The 27,897-nt window shown below is 45.9% G+C and overlaps 1 protein-coding gene across 1 annotated transcript in view; it reads left to right on the forward strand.

Annotated features, from left to right (window-relative positions):
- Window positions 1–26,157, forward strand: part of syngap1b (synaptic Ras GTPase activating protein 1b) — a gene marked incomplete at both ends in the record, with an annotated part of 118,996 nt that extends 92,839 nt beyond the window's left edge. The window contains 15 exons of the mRNA XM_079735530.1: window positions 1,810–2,049; window positions 2,630–2,965; window positions 3,479–3,623; window positions 3,974–4,118; window positions 4,568–4,804; window positions 5,222–5,453; window positions 5,913–6,103; window positions 6,575–6,785; window positions 7,453–8,010; window positions 8,159–8,593; window positions 8,923–9,099; window positions 10,052–10,263; window positions 16,622–16,697; window positions 19,859–19,920; window positions 26,043–26,157. Coding sequence (XP_079591656.1) covers window positions 1,810–2,049; window positions 2,630–2,965; window positions 3,479–3,623; window positions 3,974–4,118; window positions 4,568–4,804; window positions 5,222–5,453; window positions 5,913–6,103; window positions 6,575–6,785; window positions 7,453–8,010; window positions 8,159–8,593; window positions 8,923–9,099; window positions 10,052–10,263; window positions 16,622–16,697; window positions 19,859–19,920; window positions 26,043–26,157 — 3,372 coding nt within the window. The remainder of the gene's footprint in view (window positions 1–1,809; window positions 2,050–2,629; window positions 2,966–3,478; window positions 3,624–3,973; window positions 4,119–4,567; window positions 4,805–5,221; window positions 5,454–5,912; window positions 6,104–6,574; window positions 6,786–7,452; window positions 8,011–8,158; window positions 8,594–8,922; window positions 9,100–10,051; window positions 10,264–16,621; window positions 16,698–19,858; window positions 19,921–26,042) is intronic.
- Between the last annotated feature and the right edge of the window lie 1,740 nt (window positions 26,158–27,897).

Below are 27,897 nucleotides of genomic sequence, written 5' to 3' on the forward strand. Positions count from 1 at the left end.
ACTACTGACCATCTCAACAGAGTTACCATCCAAACATGGACTGGAGAGTGGAGGAGGGAGGGACCCTGTACGGAGGAGAAGATAGAAGATCACGGCGGTGATCACAGCTCAGCTGGAAGTTCCAGCTTCACAAAGTGAAAGTGAAAGCATTTTCAGTCTGCAAGCTTGATGTGCTAATTAGCACACCCCTGAGGAATGCAGAGGAGCCGAATCTGCTGGTTCAATATCGCGGGCGGAGCGAGATGACAGGAGAAACTCACAGAGGATCTCAAAGACAACATGACATGAATAACTTAAGGATTCGCTTTTTCTGCTTCCCAATAGAGTCATTGATTGACGTTACTTTGTCAATAATAGACTTAACATCTCATACCCTCTCAACTGAACCCCACCACAGGCTGACTAGCAATGACAGCATGTTACGTCACTTCTAAACCATCCAATCAAACTCCTCCGTAGGACGAAATACCAATCCTCCTTCGATTCGCCCCTGCCGCGCTTGCATCAAATCCTTACTTGGGCAAGAAAACCTTTGGATCTCAGAAGTCAGATTGGTTCTGGGTGCTCCTGGAGGGTTCTGTGAGCTTGGCGGTGTGGATGTGTTTCAGCCAGCTGTCTGAGGAGCCAGGGATTGAGAGGCATGCTGCGGAGGAGGAGGAGGCTGCCACTGAGGCATCTCAGCCCGATCGGTGTGACTCAGCGCCTGCTGGCTCAAGCACCGCTCTCCGCAATCACCACAGCGTTCCCGCTGCACACGGGACATGGATTTGTGCGTTTCTACTTTTATGTGGATTTGTGATGTGAAATCAGAAAAAACGTGTTTCGTGCAAAAGCTGTGGACCGTTGTGCTCCCTGGACCCCAATGTCTGGGGGTCTAAAGGCCACCGCCTCCCTATCGTTCCTCCTTGACGTTCCTTCTTCTCTCACCGCTTTGTATGACTTTGACATTTTCCCAAAGCTGGTAGCTCACAATACCTACTGCCTTTCAACTGTGCTGCTGTTGTGAGTCCCGTCGTCGTGGTTACCGCGCTACCGCAGTGGAGCTCCTGGTGTAACTGGACCTCCGGGCTTTCTGGCTTCCTAGCGCTCATTTATCACAGGAACCGAGCTGCTGCCTGCTGGCTCCCTCGCCCATACACCACTTCAACCCGCTAATGTGTGGGCTGGCACCAATGCCCACACATGTATAAAATACACACACACACACACACACACACACACACACATTTACACGCACACAAACATATAAACACGCACACCCACATATACACACACATATACACACACACATACATACACCCACACACACCCATACCCCTCCCACACACACACACACACACACACACACACACACACACACACACACACACATACACATCTACACACCCAAACACACAGACATACACACCTAAACACACACACACACACACATACACCCAAACAAACACACCTAGCCACACACATGCCCAATCAAACGAGTAAACATTCTACAAACCCCCCCCCCCACACACACACACACACACTCACACACACACACAGACAAATATAACAGGCACACCTACTGCACTCACAAGTTAATAAACATCCATGTCAACGCACACACAGGAAAACATGGTGGTCCGGTCACATGGTTTGTGATGTTTACGTTTGTCCTCCTCCTCACGTCTTGTCTTCATCTGCCTTCACACCATCCGTCGCTGTCGGTCGCCTTAGCGACCTGCATATGGAGACGTCTAGATGTTCCCCAGCATCCGTACCCTATCTCTCACACCCTGGGTCCGTCCCCCCCCACCCCCCGTGTCTCTGCAGGACAACAGCCGCCGTGTGGACAATGTGCTCAAACTGTGGATCATCGAGGCCCGCGAGCTTCCAGCCAAGAAGCGCTACTACTGTGAACTGTGCCTGGACGACATGCTGTACGCGCGCACCACCAGCAAGCCCCGCACCGACACCGTCTTCTGGGGGGAGCACTTTGAGTTCAACAACCTGCCCGCTGTCCGCAACCTTCGCCTTCACCTCTACAAGGAGACGGACAAGAAGAGACGCAAGGTGAGCAGCACGAAACGTGCTAAACGCAAAGCCCAACCCCGACGTTAGCCGACACATGGCGCAGAGTTTGCTTCTCATTTTTACCGTGACCGTTAAACGAAGCCGAATCAGGTTTGTTTTGGAAAATTCCGAAACATTATTGTGTCCCGAGATGGCTGTGTGCTTTGGGCTTTGCCCTAATCCTGCTTGAAACCCAAGTACAAAGTAACAGGGGTTTCTTTGATTCTATCTAGAAGTTATCTAGATGTCTACTTTTGTTTTTTTTATAACAATCTTCTTGTGTTAGTGGGGGCCTTGCTCTTATCTCCAATGAAAGTTAGGACAGTTAACTTGCTAGGATTAAATGTTGCGCCGAAACACCTTAATTTGCTGTTGATTCACTACTCATCATTGTGCTATTGTATTTTGTACATTGTATGTCATGTGTTGTTTGTTGTGTGTCATGTGTCGTACGTCAAATGTCCCACAATGTGTGTTGAATGTTCTGCGTCGTTTGTCGTGTGTCAATATGTCGTGTGTTGTATGTTCTATGTTGTGTGTCAAATGTTGTGCGTCGCGGGCGGCATGTTCCGACGTGCAGGAGAAGAGCACATACCTGGGCCTGGTCAGCATCCCCATCTCCAGTATCACAGGGCGTCAGTTTGTGGAGCAGTGGTACCCCGTCATCCAGCCCAGCGTCCTCACCAAGGGAGCGGGCGTGGGCGGGGGGAAGATCATCAATGCGTCGCTCCGCCTCAAGTCCCGCTACCAGACCATGAGCATCCTGCCCATGGAGCTGTACAAAGAGTTCGCTGAGTACGTCACTAACAACTACCGCACGCTGTGTGCCGTGCTGGAGCCCGTGCTCAGCGTCAAGAGCAAAGAGGAGGTGGCGTGCGCCCTGGTGCACATCCTGCAGAGCACGGGGAAGGCCAAGGTAGGTCGGGAGTCCGGAGCTGTTTGCCGTTTAACTGTTGTGCTTGCTTTCATCTAAAGCGACTCACAAGTCAGGCTGAGAACGAGCACATCAACAGCATGCCATCGAAGTTGGGGGTTGCTAACGTGGTGCTAACGTGGTGCCCAAGCTATTTTAAAAACAACAACTGGACAGTAAAGAGTAGCCATGCGAATCGGAAAAACAAAGTCAGTGAATAAAGTACCTTCATTTACCTTTATAGGCAACAATAAGCATGGTATAGGGCATGGTATTATTTAAAAGCCTATTCATTCGGTAGATTGATAGCTTTGTTGTATAATTATCTGTAATTATCATCAATGTCTTCAATCTATTTTGAGACACTTTTGAGCGAGATAACAAACCCCTACCTACTCATGGTGGGTTGGGGGTTACAGTGCATGACAGATCCGCATGTATCTGGGGTCGTCTGCTAATTGATAGTCAACGGGAAAGACGGAATTGTAATTGTGTGAATGTTTTTGTTTTCTGCAGGACTTCCTGTCAGACATGGCGATGTGTGAGGTGGACAGATTCATGGACCGAGAACACCTTATCTTCAGAGAGAACACTCTGGCCACCAAAGCCATAGAAGAGTACCTCAAGCTGATTGGACACAAGTACCTCAAGGACGCTATAGGTACGACAATTATTACACATTAGCCCTAATTGCCTTTTCTTTCAAGCTACTATTTTAAGATGTACGGTTGCTTCATATTCAATTTGATTAGAATACCAATAAAGATTCCTGGAGTATCAGAGCCATACCTGTATTTGGCTGTAGTGCTGTAGGTAACTAACCACTCTGGCTTGGTAGCGCAGTAATAGCCGGTATAGTACTCTTATGTATTGGCATTTGAACAGTATTGTTCTAGCTGATGGAGTTATTCTGGCCGCTAACACACTACTGTGTATTTGCACATTATTGTACCAGCTAACAATACTGTCTATTTGGTTGTACAGTATGGAAACAGTTGAGTGTATTTGCAGGCGAATTCATCAGAGCCTTGTACGAGTCAGAGGAGAACTGCGAGGTAGACCCCATGCGGACCCCACCCTCGGTGCTCCCAGACCACCAAGCTAACCTACGCATGTGCTGCGAGCTGGCGCTGTGCAAGATCATCAACTCCCATTGGTGAGTACTGCGTCCTTCAGAGTGTGTATCTGGCTATGTGAAAGTAGGACCACCGACCCTAATGAAGACCCAAGCCCAGCAGACATACCCTAACCCTATCAGTGTGATAGGGGATGTATCTTGTGTCTCTTGCCATTATCAATCATCTAACGTTCCACCTCATTGTTCCTCCTCATGGTTCTCATCTTAGGTTCCTCCTCATGGTTCTCCTAACGTTCCTCCTCATGGTTCTCCTCTTAGGGATCTCCTCATGGTTCTAACGTTCCTCTTCACGGTTCCTCATCAATGTTCCTCCTCATGGTTCTACATCCACCTCACGGTTCTAACGTTCCACCTCACGGTTCTAACGTTCCTCCTCACGGTTCCTCGTCATTTCTCCTCCTCATGGTTCTCCTAACGTTCCTCCTCACGGTTCTCCTAACACGTTCCTCCACCCGGCTCCTCCCCAGCGTGTTCCCCCGGGAGCTGAAGGAGGTGTTTGCGTCGTGGAGGGTACGTTGTGCCGAGCGGGGCCGGGAGGACATAGCGGACCGCCTCATCAGCGGCTCGCTCTTCCTGCGCTTCCTGTGTCCCGCGGTGATGTCCCCGTCGCTCTTCAACCTGACACAGGAGTACCCCGACGAGCAGACCTCCCGCACCCTAACCCTCATAGCCAAGGTGGTGCAGAACCTGGCCAACTTCTCCAAGTCAGTGCCCTTCCACGCAGCCTTTAGTATCTGCTGCTTCTTTCACTTTGATGGCTTGGGATTTGTTGATTTTTGCTTCTTTTTTTTTTGTTATCTTTTTATTGGTCTTTGTGTGTGTAGTTCATATTTTGTAGGACAAATTTTACACGTACTTTCTGTATACCCACTGCTTTTCTTTTCAACTTAAGCCGTCAAAGATAAATTAGTTCAAAGGATGCCGTGCAAATACTTCATTCATTTTTATATCGTACGTTGCCTATATTTTTGTATTCAGCTCATGTGTACATTGTCTTTACTTAATCGTTCCCTTGCTTTCCTCATTTTCACCCCTTCTTTCTCTGATTCTGGTTACTTTTCTCCCTTCATCTTGCCATTGCTCCTCCTCCTCCCCCTCCTCCCCCTTCCTCATGGCTCCAGATTCGGCACTAAAGAGGAGTACATGTGCTTCATGAACGAGTTCCTGGAGATGGAGTGGGGCTCCATGCAGCAGTTCCAATACGAGATCTCCAACTTGGACAGCGTGAGCAACGCGGGCAGCTTTGAGGGCTACATTGACCTGGGCAGGGAGCTGTCCATCCTCCACAGCCTGCTCTGGGAGGTCATGGCCCAGCTCAGCAAGGTTAGCGGGACAACGGTGAATGATCCCCGCGTTTGTATATCTCGCTTCCTACTTGCCTTTTGCTAGCCGCGATTGCATTGTGCATTGTGTTTGTTATGTACGCCTCACTTTTTCAAACTGATTAGGTTCTTGGTCAGAAGTCAGAACTGAATATTATTTTAGCACACGTCTTGCGCTTGTTATGTGACATATTTCCAAGTACAACGGGATTAGTGAATGTGATTTCATCCGTACCACACCTATTGTGCCTCATTTGCATTTTTATATCTACATGACATTAAAATGAATGTGTATAATTTGGTGGACCCTTGCACTGTTAATGACAGAAGCGAGTGACACAAAATCAGTTCAGGGTAGAGAATGCGCATCTTATATTTGTTGTACAGCTTCACATTCAAAGTTAATGCGATGGTGAAATACAGCATACATTATCAATTCAATAAGTTGACAATTGAATATTAATTTTGTATTCATCCCCTCTGTCTCCAGGATGCCATCATCAAACTGGGCCCGCTGCCCCGCCTCCTGAACGACATCAGCATGGCTCTGCGTAACCCCCACCTCCAGAGGCAGCCCAGCCACCAGGGGCCCGGCCGCCTGCTGGAGAAGCAGCCGGGCCGCCTACTATCCAGGCCCAGCTTCAACCGGGCCCCCTCCTCCGAGTTCCAGAGGTATGACAAGTAAGTTGGCTGGCTCTTGGGTAAGTCGGTTTGTTTGTGAGTGGTGTGTTTGTGAGTGGTGGTTTGTTGGTTGGTGAGTGGTTGATGAGTAGTTGGTTTGTTGGTGAGTGGTTGATGATTGGTCGGTGGGTGGTTAGTTGAGTGGTTGGTTGGTGATTAGTTGGTGCGTGGATGGTTGGTAAGGGGTTGGTTTGTGGGTGGGTGGTTGGTTGGTGGGTGAGTGGTTGGTGAGTGGTGGTTGGTGAGTGGTGGGGGGGTGGTTGGTTATTGGTCGGTCAGTGGTTTGTGTGTGAGTGGATGGTTGGTGAGTGGTTGGTTAGTGGGTGGTTAGTGAGTAGATGTTTGGTGAGTTGTTGGTTAGTCGTTGCTGATGGTCGGTGCGTGATTGGCGTTGACTGGGTTCCTCCATCCACATGAAGGCCTCTTACCCGTCCATCTCTTGTCATGCGTCTGCCACGCGGTCGTCTCCAGCTCTATAGATATCACTCGCTTGCCTTCCCCCACCACTGGGGTCCCCGGCGGGGGAGTCATGCCCTCGCGCCCCCAGTTGAGTTTCCAGGAACGGGAGCACCTCCAGCGGGCCAACTCCAAAGACGTTTTCTACGTGACGCGGCCCCCCCTGGCACGCTCCAGCCCCGCCTACTGCACCAGCAGCTCTGACATCACCGACCCGGACCCCAAGGTGAGTGTCTGTCCTGAGTCTGTCCGTGACGTTGTACATCGGCCGGATGTCTGCCATCCCATCCCAGTCGGTTAGCCTTGTTCTCGTTGAGCCCAAACGGTCGGTTAATGCATGGCGAACGCATATTCCCTGATGAGAGGCTTAAATCAAACGGCAGGGGCCGCAGAAAACTCGGGACGTGACCGGACACCGATTCCCCCGATCATAGACCACAGGGGCGATAACCTGAGGCTCGCGAGACAGCGTTACAGTGTTCCTGCAGGTTGATTTTACAATACGGTCACTCTACGCGGTAAGTTGTCATGACATGGTCATATCATGATCTGCTTTCTCTCCAAGTCGTCATACAACCCATTTTAGGAAGTATTTCCCGGGAAATACTTTGAAGCGATCCAGTGTCCGGGGTGTACCTAGGTAACTAATAAAAAACACGCACCCCTACCACGCTTCACCCATGTCATCCGTGGCCTCGTCACCTTGACGGGGACAACGACACGGCAGCGCGCTGCTGCCGTTTAAAACAATATACCGCTTACCGCTCATGACGCCCATCATTTAGCTGCTCAGTGTCAATCAAAAAGCGCCTCTCTATAATGGACCTCCAGGATTCCCCCGAATGAACAGCGTGTCTAACCTGCGCTCGGTGGACATGCTACACTCCTCTCAGGCCTCCATCGGCGGCGGCATGGGCAGCTTCGGCGGGCTGAGCAGCGGGGCCGGTGGCGGCCTGGGCTCGGGCCTCAGCAGCCAGCTCCGGGCCGGCGGGCGTCTGTCGGCCGGCTCTGGGGGCTCCAGCATGTCTGGCGGCCTCCGGCTGAGCCAGATGGGCGCCACCACCGACTCGCTGTCCCAGCAGCAGCAACAGCAGGCCGCCGCCATGCGCTACCCGCTTTCCTTCCAGAACCCCCTCTTCCACCTGGCCACCGCGGACGGACCCCAGCAGCAGCAGCAGCAGCAGCAGCAGCAGCAGCAGCAGCAGCTCCACCACCAGCACAGCCGGGCCCAGCCCCCGCCGCCCCTGCTCCTGGCCCCCGACCCGGAGCCCTCCCACCAGTCCTACGTGCCCCAGTTCGCCCACGGAGGGTTCTCCCGGAGCGAGGACCTGTCCACCCTCACGGCCCGGGACGGGCACCTGAACCAGCCCAGCATCATCCACTCCCACAGCTACAGCGACGACTACACCCGTGCGGACCAGGGACGCAGGCAGCTCTCCATGCACATGCAGGTACGTGGGGATGCACCTTTTAAGGTTCACGTGGCAAGACAGCGAAAGAAGGTTTGGGATCTCTCTCTCTCTCTTTATTGCTGATCGAAGGGATAGCGTTCCACTTTTGCACAATGACAGATCATTTAAATGTGTCGGTATCTTTAAGGATAACATCCCACCACAACACATGATGGGCATGGCGTCCCAGACGGGGACCTCCCACTCCTCCCTGGCCACACCCCCTTCCACAGTCCAGCCAGTGCGCCAGAGTTCCATCGCCCCGCCTCCCGCCCAGCGCGTCAAATCACAGACCTCGCATCAGCTGTCTGTCAGCGCGGCGGCCACGCCCTTGGCGCCGGCCAAGACGCGGCCTCAGAGCGGGAACCTCCTCCAGTCTCCCGAGTCGGGCTACGCCGGGAGGCAGCCGGGCCCCAGGCAGCTGTCAGTCAAGGGCAGCACCCCCCCGGGCCTGCCCCACCAACAGAGCTCTGTCCGGGAGAACCAGAGTCCGCAGGGAACAACCAATCAGAGCAATCAGCAGTCGCCACAGCAACAGCAACCCCAGCAACAGCACCTGCTGAAGCCCACCATGAGCAAACAGGTACCAACGGTTTTAATGCAGACCACGTGGTGTTCCCCTCTTCCTCTGGCTGATCCTCCCCTCCTCTGTTACCGTCTGTGTTACCGGCTGATCCGCATCTCCGAGAGCCTTTGAAGTATGCCAGCCCTCAGGGTGTCAGGCGGATTCTTTTATTAGATATGAGGCGGTGGCTCCTTGTTCTGAAGCTTGTCAGGATTACCAAAGTGTGGGCCAGAAACGAAGAGATGAATCGAGCTGTAAGGCCCCAATGAATGAACCCCATCCCCTAACCCACCAAGGCTTTTGGCTCAATCTAACCGTCTCCTGGTCTTCTTGGTCATCGCATTCAGGGTTCCCAGACTCCCTCCAGCCTCAACCCCCCCACCCCGGCCAACGAGCGGACGGTGGCCTGGGTGTCCAACATGCCTCACCTCTCGGCGGACATCCCGCTGAGCGCCCGGTCCGACCGCGAGGACTTCAAGCTGAAGGAGTACTCGAAGAGCATGGACGAGTCTCGCATGGAGAGGGTAGGTGTTGATGTTCCTGGGCCTGTGATGGAGCAGGTGGTAGGTCATGCTCCGTTTGAAATTGTAAGTGGGTACAAAAAAACAACAATAATGTCATAAGGTAACACAAGGTCAAGATGTCTGCTCACACCTATTGTACATCAAGCAATCAATGTCCACAGGTTAAAGCAGCCATCACCACACACACTCTGAGAGATCTGTTACATGGCAGCATGGAGCACCATCTGTTTGTATCATTATACCCAACCTCTACCATAAACCGGTTTTCAACACCAACACCCTGTGTCCTTGGTTTGGATGAGCCCAGAAAAGCTGGCTTGGTGGAGTGTGGCAGCCACCTAGGTGGCATGGACATTGTTACTGGGGATAATGGAGTTTCAGGGACCTTTAAAGCTCTGTGGTGGGCAACGTGGTGTAACAGCTACAGGGGCAGGATGGTATAATGGCTAGGTTGTTTGACTCGCAGCCCAAAGCTACTGGGTTCGATGTAAGCATGACTGTACACATCCCTGCACAAGGTGCATAACCCCAGGATCTGTATCTGGAAATACTGCCAGTGGCATGGATAGAAATGTCTGCCAACTGACTAAATACTAAATAGCAATACAGCCTTTATGTAATATATATCAGAGGTTTAAAGGGTAAATTAATACTACAGTGAAGGCTTAATATCTTTCCACTGCAGTCGTCATAATGAAGTTATTTTAAGTGTACCCATCTTTTCTTGGAGTTTTAATAACGTTTCATTGCGGTTGGTACACCCATCATGACATTTAGAAAACTAAACACTGTTCACTATGGACACAAATATAATCTCAAAAAAAATAATTAATAAATGTTTATGCTCTCACTATTAGGCCAAATGAGGCCCAAATTTTGGCGAAATGTCTGCCTTTTCTCGTTCTCTCAGTGTGTTCTCCTCACCTCCCCTGGTGCCTCTCCTCTGCTCCAGGTGAAGGAGTACGAGGATGAGATCCACTCGCTGAAGGAGCGCCTGGTGATGTCCCACAAAAAGCTAGAGGAGTACGAGAGGAGGCTGCTGAGCCAGGAGCAGCAGACCAGTCAGATCCTCCTGCAGTACCAGAACCGGCTGGACGACAGCGAGCGCCGGCTTAGGCAGCAGCAGCACGAGAAAGACTCCCAGATTAAAGGGATAATCAGCAGGTAAATGGAGGACCTTCACCACCGCCATCTCGCTGTCGTTGTTGTTGATGTTGACGCTGTTGTTGCGAAGGAGGGAAAGTAAAAGAGACCTCAAAAGGCTTTTCCACTTCTGCTTGGGGCGGATGAGTCATTTTTCATTTTGTCCGGCACCAATACCATGAACCCCATACCATGTTGGTGAAGCACATGACGTTTGACATTTGATACGCTGTCTGTGAAATGCATCAATGCTTACATCCATGATTTAACAAACTCATACACCAAATGAAGAATATGTTTTTGAGAATGGTATCTGCATTAACAGATTTAAGTGTGCCTGATCAAGACTCTCTTTGTGGATGACCCTGGGAATAACTGCAGAAAAATGAATGGTAGTCCGTTGGGCTACTACTACTTCTACTGCCACTACTACCAGATCATGTGGGGTAGTTCCTTTCTTCATGGGCTTATGCGCGAGTAATCAATTGTTTGATTGACAATGGACTAACCCACCGAGTCTTTTTGGGAAGGGAAGAAAAACAAGGCTAAATGGATTTCAGTTTTACACCTGAATGCGGTAAAATGTGGAGACAATCCTCCATCAACATCACTTTGGTTTTTATTAGTGTCAGCTGTTATAATATTTCGATGTCTGAACTGGAATTTAATGAGCACTTACATTGAAATGTGAGGCTGCAGCTTACTTGTAGCGACACACTTCATAGACTTTATTGAGCCTCTTTAAAATGAAGTTGTTGACAGAGAAGGGCCATTGGGTGTTGCATTGGGATACTCCGGCAGCAAGGCGGATTTTATGGCTTTGCTGTAGCTGTTCTGTCTGAAACATTTACATGACTCACTCCTTGTTTTCTGCTTAAAAGTAGTGTATGGTCTGCAAAGTGTAGATATGTTGACAGAGAATATTACCACTTTAAATCCACTCCAGGCGAGAAGAAACGGGAAGACAGTGAACCCTGGTCTGCTTTAATGGAATAGACCCTAAATTATCCAATACTTGTAAATAACAACCAACCTTTTTGAACAACTTTCTATATCTTTGTTTAAACGCTCAGAGGGTAGGAATGGACCTCTTTATTTTTTTCTACAAAGAAAAATATGTTCCTTTTTTAAAACAATCTCTAGGGGATTGCAGGCCACCACAGAATCAACATCGTAATCTTCAACTAACTCACTTCTGTGAAATTTTAAAGAATCAAAGCACAAGAGGAAAGGCTAAGTTCAAGCTTAGTCAAACAGAGCTTTGGTCATGGCTGACTCTGGAATACAATTGCATGACACCAGCTCTTCCATTTTAACATCCATGTGATTAAGTATAATGCTGTGTACTGAGGAAGTATGGATTACTTCTTTCTTTGCCTGAACTGAGCATGAGCAATGATGCCTCCGTTATTTTAATTAAATACGTACTCCTAAGGTGTAGTCTCTCAAGACAGAAGTGCGGCTTGCACAATATTTGACGAAAGGCTCCGGTCCCCGCGTCTTTAGAGTTATCGGTTCCGCAAATCCAAAGTGTTTTGAACAATCGCAATACCATGTTAAGATATCGATTAAAATTGCATGCATCAGTTAATGGTTGGTAGGCAATTTATTTAAGAAGCATTTTTTCGCAGGCCTGTAATAAGCTCGGCCATTCCCTTCATTCGGCCTGAATGAGATTGTTTGATGCCTTACCTGTCTGTCTTCCTACCCACACGGCTACCTGCTTGCACTCTGCCTCTGCACTCTCATTGTGCTGAACCCCAAGATTTGGCAGACAAAGCACTAGCAGCAAGCTAGTCTCCTGTTTACAGAAAGTGAAACTCGGATGAGTTTCTCCAAATTGCCATCCTACTTGACTCCACTCTGGACTTCTGGATCTGGTTACTTGTAAACGTTCGGCTACCTAAAGTACAGACATGTAGGCTGCAGCATTTATCAAATCAATCAAGCCCATATCGAAGGTGCAGCCACTATCTAATGGACAGACTTAGTACCAAGAACATGGAGGGCGCTGGGGCACAATCAAACAGATGACTTGGTGATCGAGTAAGAGGGGGAGAGAGAGTTGAAGAGAAGGTTCCCTTTCAGGGCAATCTTTGTGCATGACATTTCTGTGATTATTTTTATAATGGAGTCACACTTAGACAGATTCACTCGAAAAAATTGAAGCGTTGATTACAGTTTAATTTGCCAGAACAATTGGGACAAGCTATTAGTTCAACCAACATTTTCCCATATCTAGATTTAACTTCAACTTTATGCACATAATATCTGGACATTATTGACTTCCAGACGTGTTTATATGAACCGAACAACCATAGGTCAAATGTCAGATTGGGATGGCAATGGAGACCAAATCCTTATGTTTTTCTTCTTGGAATTCTACAAATGATCAAACTAGTGTACTGTTTACACTAACAGCATGTAATACTAAATTAACCTTCAATTCTAAAAGCTAATTCCCTTCCAGTATTAAATTAACCCCAAACATCCATTGATGTAATGGGTTGAACTACACATCAAATGTTTGGATAAATAACTTTAAAGGTTCCCTATTTACAGGCTGGTGTGATGTTAATCAACCATAACAAGCCATTTCAATATCACACGTGTGATGTCACTCTAGATTTGGAAAAATATTGTAATGGTTAATCAACATAACACCTGGTGGTAAAATATGGCCCCTAAATAATTCAGAATTAGTGCAATTTGTGGACTTTCCTGCTCAAGCCAATGTGAACACTGCCAAATGGCCAGGGCATTATTTAGTATAAACCAAAGACAAATAAGATCATTATATCATAACTATATTAATCCACTTTACACTAGGCATTTACAAACACACACATACACATACACACACACACACATATGTATATATGTATAAATTTGTGTATTTATATATATATGTGTATAAATATGTGTGTGTGTATATATATATATATTAAAATAAATACAAAATATATATATAGTATTATCGTTGACCTGAGCTGATTAAATAGCATTGTTTACTGTTTAATTAAATACCCATGTTTACTGAATTCTTAATTTATAAAAATATTTTTAAAGTCAGTGATGTAAGAGCCAGAGTATTCTATTTAAACACATATACACAGTATATATATATATAGATAATATTGGGAGAGAAAATATAAAGAGAGCTAGAGAGAGACTGTAGATGTTATCATATCATATTATCATAGAGAACAATATACAAATATAAAGTAACTATTTCATTCTTGCAATAACCTTTTTGGTCTGAGAAGTGCAATAATAGATACAAGCGTTCATATTTTTTTTAAAGTATACTCTGTTAGAAAAAAGTTGGATGCACTATTATTATTATAGTACAGAATGCATAAAGTGTATACAAAGGGACTCAGCGTTAAAGTATTGCCTATACGTTTGTTAAATGGTGCAAGAATCAAACAGTTTGAGGTCAAGGGAGTCAGAATATAGCATATATTTATTAGAATTCATATTCATATTATTTCCCTCAACTGTGACATATGATACTGTATACTGTGCAAGCTACCGTTAAGAGAGCACAGTATGCTGTCTTTGATATGTCTGTTTTGTGCTTGTGAACCGTATCTGCATATCCACTGAATGACTTGATGGATGTCCTTTGCTCGATGGATGCTCTTCATTAAAACAATACGTTTCTAATATCAATAGGCTACGTTGATGTTTTCTGCTTGGGTTTTGAGATTTGAATTCTGAACTACGTCATTGATAGTGTGGCATAGATGTGACAACTTACAATAATGTAAACAATGCAGTTATGGTTTTATTTAAGTATTATTTCCGTATAATTACCCTTAAAAAGGGCAAAAATATAAATAAATTCTGCAGAGGTATTGATCATGTTTGGTTGTTGGTCTGTCTGCCATTTCGTGTAGCAAAGCTAGGCCAGCGGCTGTATCGATTGTTCAATAACATCTTCTATAATGCCAATCCCTTCAGGATGTATTGTGTTTTTGGCTCGACAAGCATGTGATTGGTTTGGATTCCAACAGCACTGGCCCAGGTACTACATTAACTCTATAGGTTTCACTTTATTATATGCATTCCCATTATATGCTCTTCCATTTAATGATATGCGTCCGGACCTGGGTGAAACCGTAGCTGAAAGTAACTTGCAAAGTTTCAGTTTTTATTTCAGATAGAAGTTGATACTCCGGCCTGTGCCTTGTCTCACTACAACCGAGATAACTAATTTACTATTTTACTCAGTTTTCCTCCATATATTATGTTTATGATGCTCATTCATCCTGCTACCATTGGCCGTGCTACCAAAGCATGTGAAAGCACACAACGTCTCCACCATCCAGTTTCATCCAGGTCTGATATGAATGTGTCCTTTGACTTTGCCATGAACCTCACCTGCTATTGTACATCGCCTGTCTTCTGCCTTTTCTCTGTGTAGCAAACGTTTCATCTTGACCCTGTGTGTTACGCTACGGGGCCAACGTTGTTTGAACTGCATTGAAGACTTGATCTCATAAGCTACCACTACTTGAATAGATTTATAGACAATGTATTGAAAGGTCTGCAGCTTCATGATTCATTGTGTGCATTTGGAGAGTTTGATGCTGTACCCATGTGACATTTTCATTGACAACGTGCCAATATTTCTGTCAGTGCTTGTTTGCTCATTCTCTTTTTTCCCCATGTTTTTGTTCATTTCTTTGTAAAGTACCTCAACATTGTACATTATTCATGGAATAAAACATCCAAACACCTATGTTTAAAAAAACTACACCTGTGGATTTGTTTTATTTATAGATGTCTGCAACAGTGTGAATAAGAAGGCTTTGAAAAACTTTTGGAATCTGCAATGGACATCAAGTAGAGACATAAAAACAAAGCAAACTATTTTCTTTTGTGAAACAAAATACAAAAAAAGTGCAGCCCTCATTTGTTGGCTTGGTGATTATAATTGCTATCTGACTTCCCTAACAGCCTACGATGACGTAATGTGTATTGTTTTGATCACAAGGCTCTGGAAATAATTGCACATTTGAATAATCCCTTTGATAAGGGGGTCGATTGACTTAATCCTCCCTCCTCCTCATGCTAATATTTCCCCTGATGCCCATTTTCCCATTTAATACAGTAGCGTACAGTAGGATGAACCACAGCCCCTTTCACAGCCTTTTTCTTTCCCAAGCGTTTAAAATACACTTAATTGAGATTTTAATTCATTTTGTCAGCGGCTGTCTGACTGAATGACATCTGAAAGGGCACGTAAAGACAGAAGCGTGCAAGCGTTGTCAGGAGCAATCTGGGTCACTCATTTTCCTCATTTTCCTACAGCTCTCAATAAGGAGATAGCCAGGGTGTAAACACACGAGAATAAACCAGGAGTCAGGCTGGTTCATTTAAAATAAATTAACTGGTCTCACCTTAGAGTTGGACTACTGTGGGAACTTGTAAACAGTGGACAAGGTCCACTGTTCACAGTCGAGGTTTCAGGTAGAAGTGGCAGATAGCACCCCATCATGTCTGCTGCTGCGCTCTTTTAAAAGCCCCTCCCCACGTGACCAGCGCGGCGCAGTGGATGGCGTGCGTTGTGTCCAATCGGAGAGTCCCCAGGGATTATCCTGATTGGCTGGTAATCAGGCCAACCGGCACCAGATAACAACACTGACGTCGATTGCCAAGGGTTTGAAGTCTTTATAATTGCCGGGTAGAAAAGTATCATGATTGGATACTGGAGCACACGAGGACTGAGGGATTCAGGTGCTTCAAAGGACTTGGATCACACCAACGGTCTTTCTGGGGTTCCAATTGAATAAAATGGCCAACAGGAAATCAGATGCCAGGAAGAAAGGCATAAAGGGATAACCATGAGTGTGTTGAGATCTTTTTGCCGTGGCAAGAACAAATGCAGGTGATGTGAATACACCTGGATGTAGTTGGCTCACGCTCTTTAACTCACCTTGGTTCTTTTCCTTCTCTTCCCCGTCTCTACTCCCCTCTCTCTCTCTATCCGTATCACTGTTAATTTCCTCCGTCACTCTTCTCTCCCTCCATCCCTCTCACTCCCCCCTCCCTCTATGTTCGTGTATCTCTTTATTTGTCTGTCCCTCTCTCTCTCTCTCTCTCTCTCTCTCTCTCTCTCTCTCTCGCTCTCTCTCTATCACTCTCCCCCTCCCTCTATGTTTGTATCTCTCTATTTATCTGTCCTTATATCTCCCTCCTCTCCCCCTCCATCTGTCTCACTCTCCCCCCTCCCTCTGTCTGTGTATCTCTCTCTATTTCTCTGTCCCTATCTCTCCCTCCTCTCTCTCCTTAAATCCCACTCATTCTCCCTCCTTCCTCTGTGTGTGTATCTTTCTGTCTCTCTCTCCCTCCCTCCCTCTCACTCTCTCAGACTGATGGCTGTGGAAGATGAAATAAGAGGAGCCCCGGTGGTCATTGAGCCCAAAACCAGAATGTTTGCCGATCAGGTCTGTCAACTCTTCCTTCCACTCTCTCTTTCTTCCTCTTTCTCTCTCTCTCTCTCTGTCTCTCTCTCTCTCTTTGAGCGGTGGCCTGTGCTTTTCTTTCAACCTGCAGCTCTATGCTCTTTCTCTTTCCTCTCTTCCGTTAAATCAAGTTCTGTGTTCTATCTTACTCCCTAGCTTCTCTCTCTCTCTCTCTCTCTCTCTCTCTCTCTCTCTCTCTCTCTCTCTCTCTCTCACTCTCTCTCTGTCTCTCTCCGCCCGTCTCTCGCCCATCTCCTACCTGTGTTTGGGTACGGCTGCCATCTTTCCTCCAGCGTATCAAAGATGTTTGAACCGCATCTCCAAGTTTCTCCCTGTTTGCATTCCTCCTCTTGCTGTTGAGATGTTCTACGTCACCTGGGCTGTGAATCCATCCAGGCTCTGTGATGGTGGTGTAATCGGTGTGTGTGTGTGTGTGTGTGTTTGTGTGTGTGTGTGTGTGTGTGTGTGTGTGTGTATGAGTGTGAGTGTGTGCGTGAGTTTCTAGAGGTGACTGTATGTGTATGGTCTTGTATGAACGGTTTCATACATTGAGAGCACACTCTTGCCTTGAGCTGATCCACCAATCCGGATGTAGGGTTGTCTCTTCTGAACTCTGAGCTTGCAGCGTTCCATTTCATGCTGTCAATCAAAGTCACTTCCGATCAAGCCCATGTGTGCATGTGTCACTGATGTGTAGTTGTGTGGGTGTGCTTGTGTGTGTGTGTGTGTGTGTGTGTGTGTGTGTGTGTGTGTGTACACTACACAGCTTCTTGAATCAATATCCCACACACCTGACATTTACCCATGCTATTGATATATATTTACATTAATTACTGAAATTCAGTGTTATGGATATGTTTGATTGATACAAATGAATTGTCAAATTACAAATATTACTTTAGCCAAACTGAAAATGTCCAAAAAACAAAACATGAGATCCTGAAACAAATAGTGTTTTTCCCCATAATGTATATATTTTTTGTGTTTTACTCACTTTCTTATTTTAAGGAAAATAGATATTCAGTAAATCATAAAATTTGATTAGGAAGACATACGCCTTTGGAAACAGTAAGATATACTATTCTCTGATGCATTTATATCTACAATTTTCCCTAGAGGTGTACAGTAGTGAGTCCAATTTACCAGACAAATTAAAATGGTATCGCTAATTTAAAAAAGAAAATATCTAAACAAACAATGGCTCCTTCAACGTGGTTGGTGTGCGCTGTCATTCTGTGTTTCAAGGGAATTATCTGGATTGATTATAGAGGATGTTTCAAAGCCTGTCTAGGAGGAAGCCATTCAAAAGCTCTGGGATGAACCAGATGATTTAAAAAATTAAACAGGAGACAATGACAAGACATGACAGCGATGGTCTTTATTGCAATTCCAAAAGCTGATGATTAGGGAAAGACGTAACATAAGGACCAACTTCCATACCATGATGAAGACCTTCTCTTATACCTTGAGAATAGAAGGAAAATAAACATTGAACACTAGTGTTTTTACTGTAATTCATAATATTTGCTAACTTTATGGCCTTAGATGAAAAAAGATGATTTTAATATTTATTGAAGCTAAAGCACTTTTTATAAAGTTAAATCAAACCAGGATTCATGCGGAAGCTCCTAATATTGTAGAAGATGATTAATCAGAAGGAACTTGCAGTGAGAGGTAGATAAGGGCTGATATTGGGTTGGTAGAGCCTGAGCACCTTACTTGAGGAACATACAGATGACCGCATGGATTGAACGCAGAACCATTACCCTGGAAGTTGAAAGGGGCGTGTTTGTGTGTGTGATGATTGCATGTTGATTTTGCTGTGGTTTTAGGTACCACTCATTAGAAATAAGTATTTGTGTGTGTGTGTGTGTGTGTGTGTGTGTGTGTGTGTGTGTGTGTGTGTGTGTGTGTGTGTGTGTGTGTGTGTGTGTGTGTGTGTGTGTGTGTGTGTGTGGGTGTGTGTGTGTAACGCACACTCGTTATGAGCCAGCTCCCATCTCTACCGGTGTGTACATGCAGACAGGTGCATGTGACCTGCTGGTTGGTGTGTCTTACCTTCTCTCTCCTTGCCTTCTGAACCAGGGCTCCCCCGGGGCTCGGCCCTGGGCGGCTGGGGCTGAATGACAGCCTTGTGATGGGGGAATGTGCGTCGTAACGCCTCCCTCCTCTGCATGTCCTCCATAACGGCTCTTGTGCATGGCAGCCTGATCAAAGCTTCCCGCTGTATCCGGCGGATTTCTAACCAACTGCAACCGTCTGTGTGTGAGTGTGTGTGTGTGTCTGGTGTGGTTTTTTTAAGTGTTGTGTTTATTATATATGTGTACGCACAGTGTGTGTTTGTAATTTGTATGTGCTGGTGAATGTTGTTTGTCTAGCGCGTTATGAGTTGTGTCTTTTCTCCCTCAAACCTTCTTTCCCTTTGAATTTTCCCCCCAAAATGCACAGATACCTCCCTTCTTGGTTCCCTCTTGCTCTGGTCTCTTTCCTCTTCTCTATCTCTCTCTCTCTCTCTCTCTCTCTCTCTCTCTCTCTCTCTCTTCCCCCCCATTATCCCTCTCTCTCTTTCCCTCTCTCTCTCTCTCTCTCTCTCTCTCTCTCTGTCTCTCTCACACCCCCTCTCTCTATCCCTTTTCCTCCTGTCACCTCTTCTCTTTTTCTTGATAACGTCCCTCCATCTCTCCCCTCTTCCGGCTCTCTCCTTTTCCATCTTCCTTCTCTCTCCTTCCTTTCTCTCCCGTTTAGCTTTATCTTTCTATCCCTCTCTTCCCTTTCCCGTTCCCCTTCCTTTCCTCTCATCCTTCCTTTCTCCCCTCTCTTTATCTCTTCCTCTCTTCCCATCTCTCCTTCTCCCCTTCTCTCTCTTTCCCTCTCTCTCTTTCTCCCCTGCTCTCTCTCTACCTCTCTCTCTCCCCTCTCTCTCTTATTCCCATCCTACTCTGTGACTACCTCTCTCTCCCCTCTCGCTCTTATTCACATCCTACTCTGTGTCTACCTCTCTCTCCCCTCTCTCTCTTATTCCCATCCTACTCTGTGTCTACCTCTCTCTCCCCTCTCTCTCTTATTCCCATCCTACTCTGTGTCTGCCTCTCTCGCCGCCCTCCTCTCCTCTTGTGTTGATGAGATACGGTGATTTCTCTTAGGGGCGTCGTCAGTCTATCCTAGTGCAGCCCCGCCTCGCTCCCGCCCCGCCCCGAGTCTCCAGGTAATACAGCACACCTCTCTCTCTCTCTCTGTCTCTCTCTCTCTCTCTCTCTCTCTCTCTTTCGCTCTCTGTCTCTCTGTCTCTCTCTCTCTCTCGCTCTCTCTCTCTCTCTCTCTATCTCTCTCTCTCTCTGTCTCTCTCTCTCTCTCTCTCTCTCTCTCTCTCTCTCTCTCTCTCTATCTCCCTGCCTCTCTCTCCCTTTCTCTGTCTCACTCATCCATAGCCCCCTCTGCTCCACCCTCCTCTCTCCCTCTTTATGTGTGCTCCTATTCCTGTCCATCGAATAACACAGCAACCTGTGACGAAATCTCCGTATCTGACCCACTCTGTCCCGATATTGATCCACTGATCCATGTGTAAATGTGTGTTTTTTGTGTGTGTGAGTCTGTTGGAGTATAGGTGTCACATTTATGTTGTTTGTTAGCTGGGATCATCTTTTGTCCAACAAGCATAACTAGGACCAACTGTCACTGTGTTTGAGAAAGTGTCATTCTGTGTTTTTATTTTATTTTATTTCAAATGTGCTTTGATTTCCTTTTTGTTATTATTCATTTTAATTATCCTTGCTTCAAATTATGTTTTTGCTATATTTAAGGCTGCTGTGCTGATAGACTTATCTACTAATAACCAAGATAGGATAAGAGACCGTCATGTGTTTGTCTTTAAATGTTTTATGTCATTGCTGGAACAACCTTAAACTCCATTAGTATAAAAATAACCTCTCTCTAATAACTTTACAATGGACTATGGCGCGAAACATCCGAGCTGTGCCTTCAAACTGTGTATGTTTGTGTGTTTGTTAAAATAAGAGAATGTCAGTTACATTTAATATAATAAAACGTTGCTTTGTTCAAACATAATATTTGTTCCCCGCTTAATAGTCATGTGTTATGATGTACACATGCATATTAAGCCAGAAGGGGTGTGGTAGTGAACTGTGGTTAGTTGTTTCAATGACATCCTGTTACCCCAATCCACAACTTCTCATCCATAGCACCAGTAATCACCAAAAAACACGAAGCCAATGCAAATGTTTCGATTCTTGTTTGTTTTGGTTCTGATTGAGAAGAGAAAAGTTCTGCGAATTCACATCCAATTTTTGCAAGGTGGACTTTTTGGGTTCGTATTGAGTTTGTTTCAATACAAATAATATTTTATTCAAAAATATGATATATATATATATATGTACATATATAACTTTATATTAAAGCCCTTTACGCATTGAAAACCGTTGCACTATAGATATATAAGAACTATACAGTATAAGATTTGTAATGTCTCACGGCCAGATAATCCAAATGTTTTCTCTTCCCACTGATCCATGCAGACTACAGTGAAACCGACTGGGAGTGAACAAACTAACAACCAAAACAAACCTTGTTTACTACTTTAGACTAATACATATGTGTGAGGTTATCTGCGCCAACGTAGGTAAGAGACGGAGACCAAACCAAACACTGATACTGCACCAAGCCAAAGTTCGAACCCAACTCTGAGCAGAGACTTATGGGGTTTCAATGAGTTTGGGTTGGAAGTATTGGTTGGTGAGGAGGCCACTGTTTGGGCTTTGTGTAGCGTAGCGCCATCAGGGCTTAATTCAAGCTCAAAATGGTGTCTCTCAATGTAATTCCCTTTATCATGCTCTAAATCTGAGCTCTAAATAAAGGCTCTACGCTCTATGCTTTAAGCATAAGCTCTATGTTTCAAGTTTGAGCCCTCGGTTTAAGCTCTTAGTTTAAACTCGAAATGTAGGCTCTAAATGTAAGCTCTTAATTTAAGCTCTAAATTAAAAGCTCTACTTTTGATGCTCTAAGTTAACGCTCTTTGTGTAGGCTCTAAAATAAAGCTCTAAGTTTATGTCTACACTTTAATTTCAGGCTCTAATTTTTGAGCATTACATTTAAGCTTTAAATCTAAGCTCTGCATGATCTGCTACGTTGTGATGCTAACACTATGTGCTGCAGTTATGTGTGCGTGTAGAGCCTGCCCCCTAAGTGTGCGTAAGCTAAAGTGTTCTTTACAGCTGTCTCTCCGGTCCATCTTACTTCCATAGAGGCTTAGAGGGGGATCTTGTACAAGAGTTGTCCTTTCGTTGTACGGGAAGAATCACTTGACCTCCTGAAGTGTTACCCCGGTCACTGCGGAAAACAAAAATCAGCGCTACTCAGCAGCACAAGGAAGATCAGGAGCGCTTTGACCTCAAGATTTTTTAATTCCTTCCATCCCTCCTTTCTCCGTGTCCCCTTTTTTCCTGTTTCGCCATCGATGTCGGTGTACGTCACACATTAACTTTGTGCATCATTTGTCTCTTTTGTCCGTTCGTCTCTCTGCCTGTCTCTCTCCCTCTATCTTTCCGTTTTTGTTCCTCTCGATCCCCTCCTCACCGCCGTTCTTCATCCTCCCATCCCGCCTTCTTGTTGTTCCTGCCATGAATTCACACGTCGACCACACATCTCCTCTTTTCGTTGCTGCATTCATTTCACATGCTTCCAAATCCCTCCCCTACACTTCCGCCCTTTCCCTCGTCAACTCTGGAAACACGATTCACTCCGTTATCCCTCCGTCCCATTTCACCTCCCACGCCGCCTTCTGATTCATCTGTCTCTTCACTCTCCGCGTCTCCTGTCTCCTTTACCCCCCCCCTCGACGCATCCACCCCTCTCTCTCCATCGTCCTCCGATTGGCCCTTCTCCTCCCTGCCCTCTCCCCGCCCCCCTCTCCCCCCTCTCTCTCTGTCTCACTAGGAAACCGAGCTTTCCTCCGTGGGTTCAGCAGACCCCAGTGTGAAAACAGAAAGTGGAGAGGGAGGTGGAGAAGGAGGAGGAGGAGGAGAAGGAAGAGGCTTGGACCACCATCAAGGAACTCCTCCCCTGGGCGTCTCCACGGATAGCCCCGCCCACAGCACCCCCCCTCCGAACGACACCCACCCTCCCTCTCTGCTACCTCACGTCGCGTCACAACCCACCGCCACCACCACCACCACCACCACCACCACCACCACCACTGCACCAACCACCACCACCACCACGACATCATCAACCACCTAGTCTGAACGGAGAGCTCCATGGCAACCAAATGTCCACCCCCGTGACAACCGCACAGGCGCTCGGCGTCATGGCAACAGCAGAGGAAGAGGGAGCAGGTCAAAAAGCAACGCTTGGAGAAAGAGGACCCAATTAAAGGAGGAAACTCGAATAAACAAAAATACTGTGCCTACACTCTTCCAAATAAACAAAAAGGGTTGTTTTTTTCTCTGAACCCAACCCTGGCCCAGCCGAACCCCGACCCCCCCCCCCCTGGTCATGAACCCTTTTTGGAGAGCAAGAGAGAGAAGTAATGTTAGGGGAGAGAGTTTCGTGACACACCCCATGCACACCACTAAGGGCTCCTCAGTGGCTCAGCCCACAGGCTCCGCGCAGCGCCACTCTTGCAGGCCAAGGTGGTGACCTCCCCCCCCCCCCCCCCCCCCCCCCCGACGACACACTGTACACTGTTTTAAGGGGACAGCGCCGGGCACACACAGGCTGACCGTCACCATAGTTACCGCACCAATGCCGGCCGAGTCCCGCGTGACGGCTCAACGTAACGGAAAGAGAGGAAAGGTTCACCGGAACGAACAAACAGAACGCTCCATAAGATACCGATCAAACTTCAGTCCAGTGCCGCGGCCACACTCACAGCTGGCAATGTCCATCGCGCCTGTCCCCCCCGTCCCCCGTCCGCCACCCCCCTCCTTTCCCTTTGTGCTTACAGGTGTGATAGCTGCACCTGTAGGTGGTCAGGTAGACCTACCGTAGTCCTTCCTTTTAGTGCCTTTGAGCGTTATTCAACAGGGTCTTCAATAACTATGATATGATGAGGTGACAGCGGGAGAAAGCAGCAATACCATCGCTTTTATAAGAAAACTGACTAAGTGTTGAAAAAGGGACTACTTGTATTTTATTTTTTCGGGTGGGGGGGGGGAGACTGAGTTCATACAATTTTTCTCTTCTCAATCGCAGAACTGACATGTGATCCACTGGTGCTAAAGAGAAACTAATGGTGCCATTCCCCAGGTCCAAGTGTGGTCTTTGTCTGTCTGCGTCCTCCATCTCACCTCCTCCTCCTCCCCCCCCTCCTCCTCCTCCTCCTCCTCCTCCTCCTCCCTGTCTTCTCCAAGGTCATGTCACTGTGTTGTGTCTTTGTCTCCGCTTCTGTGTTCCAGTTTGTGTGTACGTCTCTCATCGTCTGCTAATCCTGTCTCCGTCTGTCTGAGGAGTTCAAAATGTCACAGTTCACAGTAAAAAAAACCAAAGCTAAACCAGACATATAATTTGGTTATTTCTTTATTTAACCTTTGTTTAACCAGGTTAGTCTCTTGATATTAAATAATATATATTGCATGAGAGAACTTGCCAAGAACAGCAGCCTACAAAATTTCGACATATAACAGACACCTGAATGTACGTGAAAGATCATAGGTAAAACAAGAAAAAATGCCTCTCATCTCAAATATGGTCAAATGAATGTAAACCATAAAATATGTCCCTCCAATGGTCTATGCTTTGAGGTTATATAACTGCAAATAACAATCCACAGATGCCTCTGTCTCTGTTTTCCCCCTCTTTTAAACCCTCTCTACACTGGATTCCTCTGTCTTCTCCTGGCCTCCTCCTTATTTTATAGATATTTAATTGTGTTAATTACCTAAATAATAATAAGGGAAGTTGATGAATTGTCATTTGTTACGCTCTAACTGCACTTTCTACAGTTGACGGGTTGTGTCCAGGGGGAAACGGTTGATCGTTGCGAGGTTGGAATATCTTTCAAATCTATAAATAGTTTGTACATTTATACTATGTGTTCTCTCTAGCTTCTGGTTGCTGTAGTTGCATTCATTTGAAATAAATAGCTCTGTAGCAGCCAAACCTCTGACAAAGGCCTACCGCGCTTTAACCTTGAAGTCCCCGGCACGACGCTCATTGACTGGCATTCTTACCTCCAGAGACAACTAGACCATTCATTAGTGAACCCCCAGTAGGACAGCCATGACACTGAGAACACACAGAATAAAGACAGGCTGAAACATTAAATCCTGCACTCAACACTAATACCGCTGTTCTTTACTGAAGGATGAAGACTTTTAAAAGACCGGTACCTTTTCTAAGAAAATCCAAAATAAAAAGATATGACAATGCTAAGAATGTAAAGAATGTACTACCTCACGGTATTGTAAGATGCCTTTATCCAAAGTATCATACGAGACTGTGAGCGTTTAGATTGTCCGCATAACTACCTAGGTATTATTTAATCTATCATTTTGTTTTCCAAAAGGGATTTAATATATTTCTCCGTTCTTAAGATACAAACTGTCTGTTGAATGTGTTGCCCTGTCTTTTCATGTGTTTGTTTATTACTTTCTGTATGAAATGTCTGCTGTAACCTGTCCTTATGTGAATTTGTGTCACTGTTTCTGTACTCATTCTGCACCAGCTCAGTGAATACTCCCAATAGGGGCATGCAGAACAAGAATCTCAGACCCGTCTGTTTCAGCTTGTTTTAAATTATTGGATGAATGTCCTCTCTTTCGGTCCAGGGTCAAAACGACACATTGCCATGTATCTCTTGGTCAGTTCTAGGGAACTACAATTAAATCGGACAGAAGGGGTTAGATTCAGTAAATAGCTGAAACTGCAGACAAATCCAACACTAGGAATGTCTTTGTAAATGCTAACATTGAGCCAGAAGTAAAAACAAATCTTTGTCTTCTATTTCCACACAGCTTGTAGGGCTACTTCTTTCGATGTGTAAAGTATTTCACAAGCAGAGACGTTGAGATCGTAGTGAGGCTAGAGATGAGGGACGCTCAGTCGTTGAGGGGTCGTAAAAAATACCTCAGTGAAATATAAAGTGGAAAGACTCAGGTACACAAGCACTCTCCTCAGAGCTGAAGAGAAACCTCCCTGAAATGAGGATGCCTTCAAACCTGTGGTCAACCCAGGGACCATCTCATCTCCTCACTCTGCTTCAGTAGCCCCTGATCAAGTCCCCTCGTCTCCTTTTCCTCCTCCTCCTCCTCCTCCTCTCCTCCCTCTTCGTTTTCCTTCTCTCTTTCTGCCCTCTTTTTGCTCTTCTTCTCTCAGCCACTCACAAAGCTTCGTGGAGGACATCCTGGAACCTAATTGGCTGGGCCGTGTGAAGTCCAAAGGGTGGCACAGCCAAATGTCAAGGGCCCTCTCTCGGGACGCGATTGGCTGACGAAGGGGGTACTTGGGTCCCATTGGTCCCAGTCCCTTTGCTCAAAGGATGGTGCAGCGAACGCCCAGCAAACCGGATAAGGATCTGCTGGGTGCTCCTTTTTTTATTTATTTATTGACCTTCCTTTACTTGGGCCCTCTCTCTCTCTCTCTCTCTTTGATTGGATCCACTGGAGTATTTTTATGCATCTGTCGCTTCGTAATTGGATATATTATAGGACTTTTCTTCGGTGGACAGGCCAAGCGTTTCGGTTATCCGCTCGCCGGCCTGGCTTGCATGTGAAGACTAGCTATGCAGAAAATTGAATCAGTAGGGGCGAAGCAACTCTGAGGCCACGGGGGTCAGGCAGGGTCACAACACGAGAGAGAGAGGTGTATTGTACTGTAGGTGACACGTATTTCAAAGGTGCTTGACTTTTTTTTGTTTTCTGACGAAAAGCAATTTTTAAGCTTTTCTTGACTCTTCTCGCTCTCTCTCTCTCTCTCTCTCTCTCTCTCCATGTTACTTTTTAATGACGTCATCTCTTCTTTCAAGAACTTTTCTAATTATTATTTAGACACTTACTTAAACTCCTAGTTTTAGACCTACGTGCTATTTTTCATTTTCAATAGTTTTTTCTTAATTCATAGTTTAGCCGTTCTGTTAAGGAACTCTTTTTTGACTTTGAGTTAAAGGAATCTAAATATGCACAGCCTATACACAAAAAATCTGCTTAGAAAAAATATTCAACACAATCTTGAAACTGGACAGAATGTTACTATTTATATTTGTATGATACTGCTTATTCTTACTGTAGTACATACAAAGCTATATATATATAGATATATACTCTACATCGTAAATCTTTCGGAACAGATATTTATTTCTTGATAAAGTCGGAAGCCTCTATCTGATGGAAGTTCATAAAGGATCCATTTTATATACAAACTACATTTTCTTATTTAGACAATCTTATAGTGAACACTGAGGTGTGGGACTGTGCCCTGGAAAACTTTCTGACCAACAGGAACAAACCTGTTCCCAGCTGCTCCTCCTTCACTAACTGACAACAACAAAATGTTGCTTTGACCTGCGACCCCTCTTCCTCTGGCGTTTCATCGCTCTCCGGGTGACGCGAGTACACGGACGATGGGTAACATTTGGGTTTGCTTTTGTTTCCTTTTTTTACCCGACAATCGCCACGGGGCTCTCCGTTCACAGACGATGTTGATGCTCTTCGGAGAAGGACAGTCCTCACAGTGTGTGGGTCATTTTGAGATTCCCGTCCAAGGGCGTGTTAAGGTCTCCTCGTGAGTTTCCAGGTGAATGGATGAGTCCTTGGTTTCAATGAGAACCCACTAGACAGCATTCTGGGAGCCGTTCTAAAAGCTGTTTATTTAAATGGAGATGCTCACACTACAAAACCCCCACCCCACCCACCCCCCTTCCCAATTATTCCTCACTTTGAATCCCTGGTGACAGAGAGAGATACATTATAGGCCCTGCCAAAATGAGTGAATGTGTCTGTATATAAGTGTGTGTACTGAATCAAATTGTCTGTGTATATACTGGATAAATGTGTATACATAGTATGTCTATACAGGTTGTTATTTTTTAGACATACAGAGCGTATATAATTGATTCACCCTTTACTGTATCTCTCTCTGCCTCCACCTCTTTCTCTCTCTCTCTCTCTCTCTCGCTCTTGCCTTCACCCTATCGCTCTGTCTCTCTATCTCGGTTTACGAATCCTGAGTGGAG

Source organism: Pollachius pollachius (assembly GCF_949987615.1).
Source record: "Pollachius pollachius genome assembly, chromosome: 1".
NCBI lineage: Eukaryota > Metazoa > Chordata > Actinopteri > Gadiformes > Gadidae > Pollachius > Pollachius pollachius.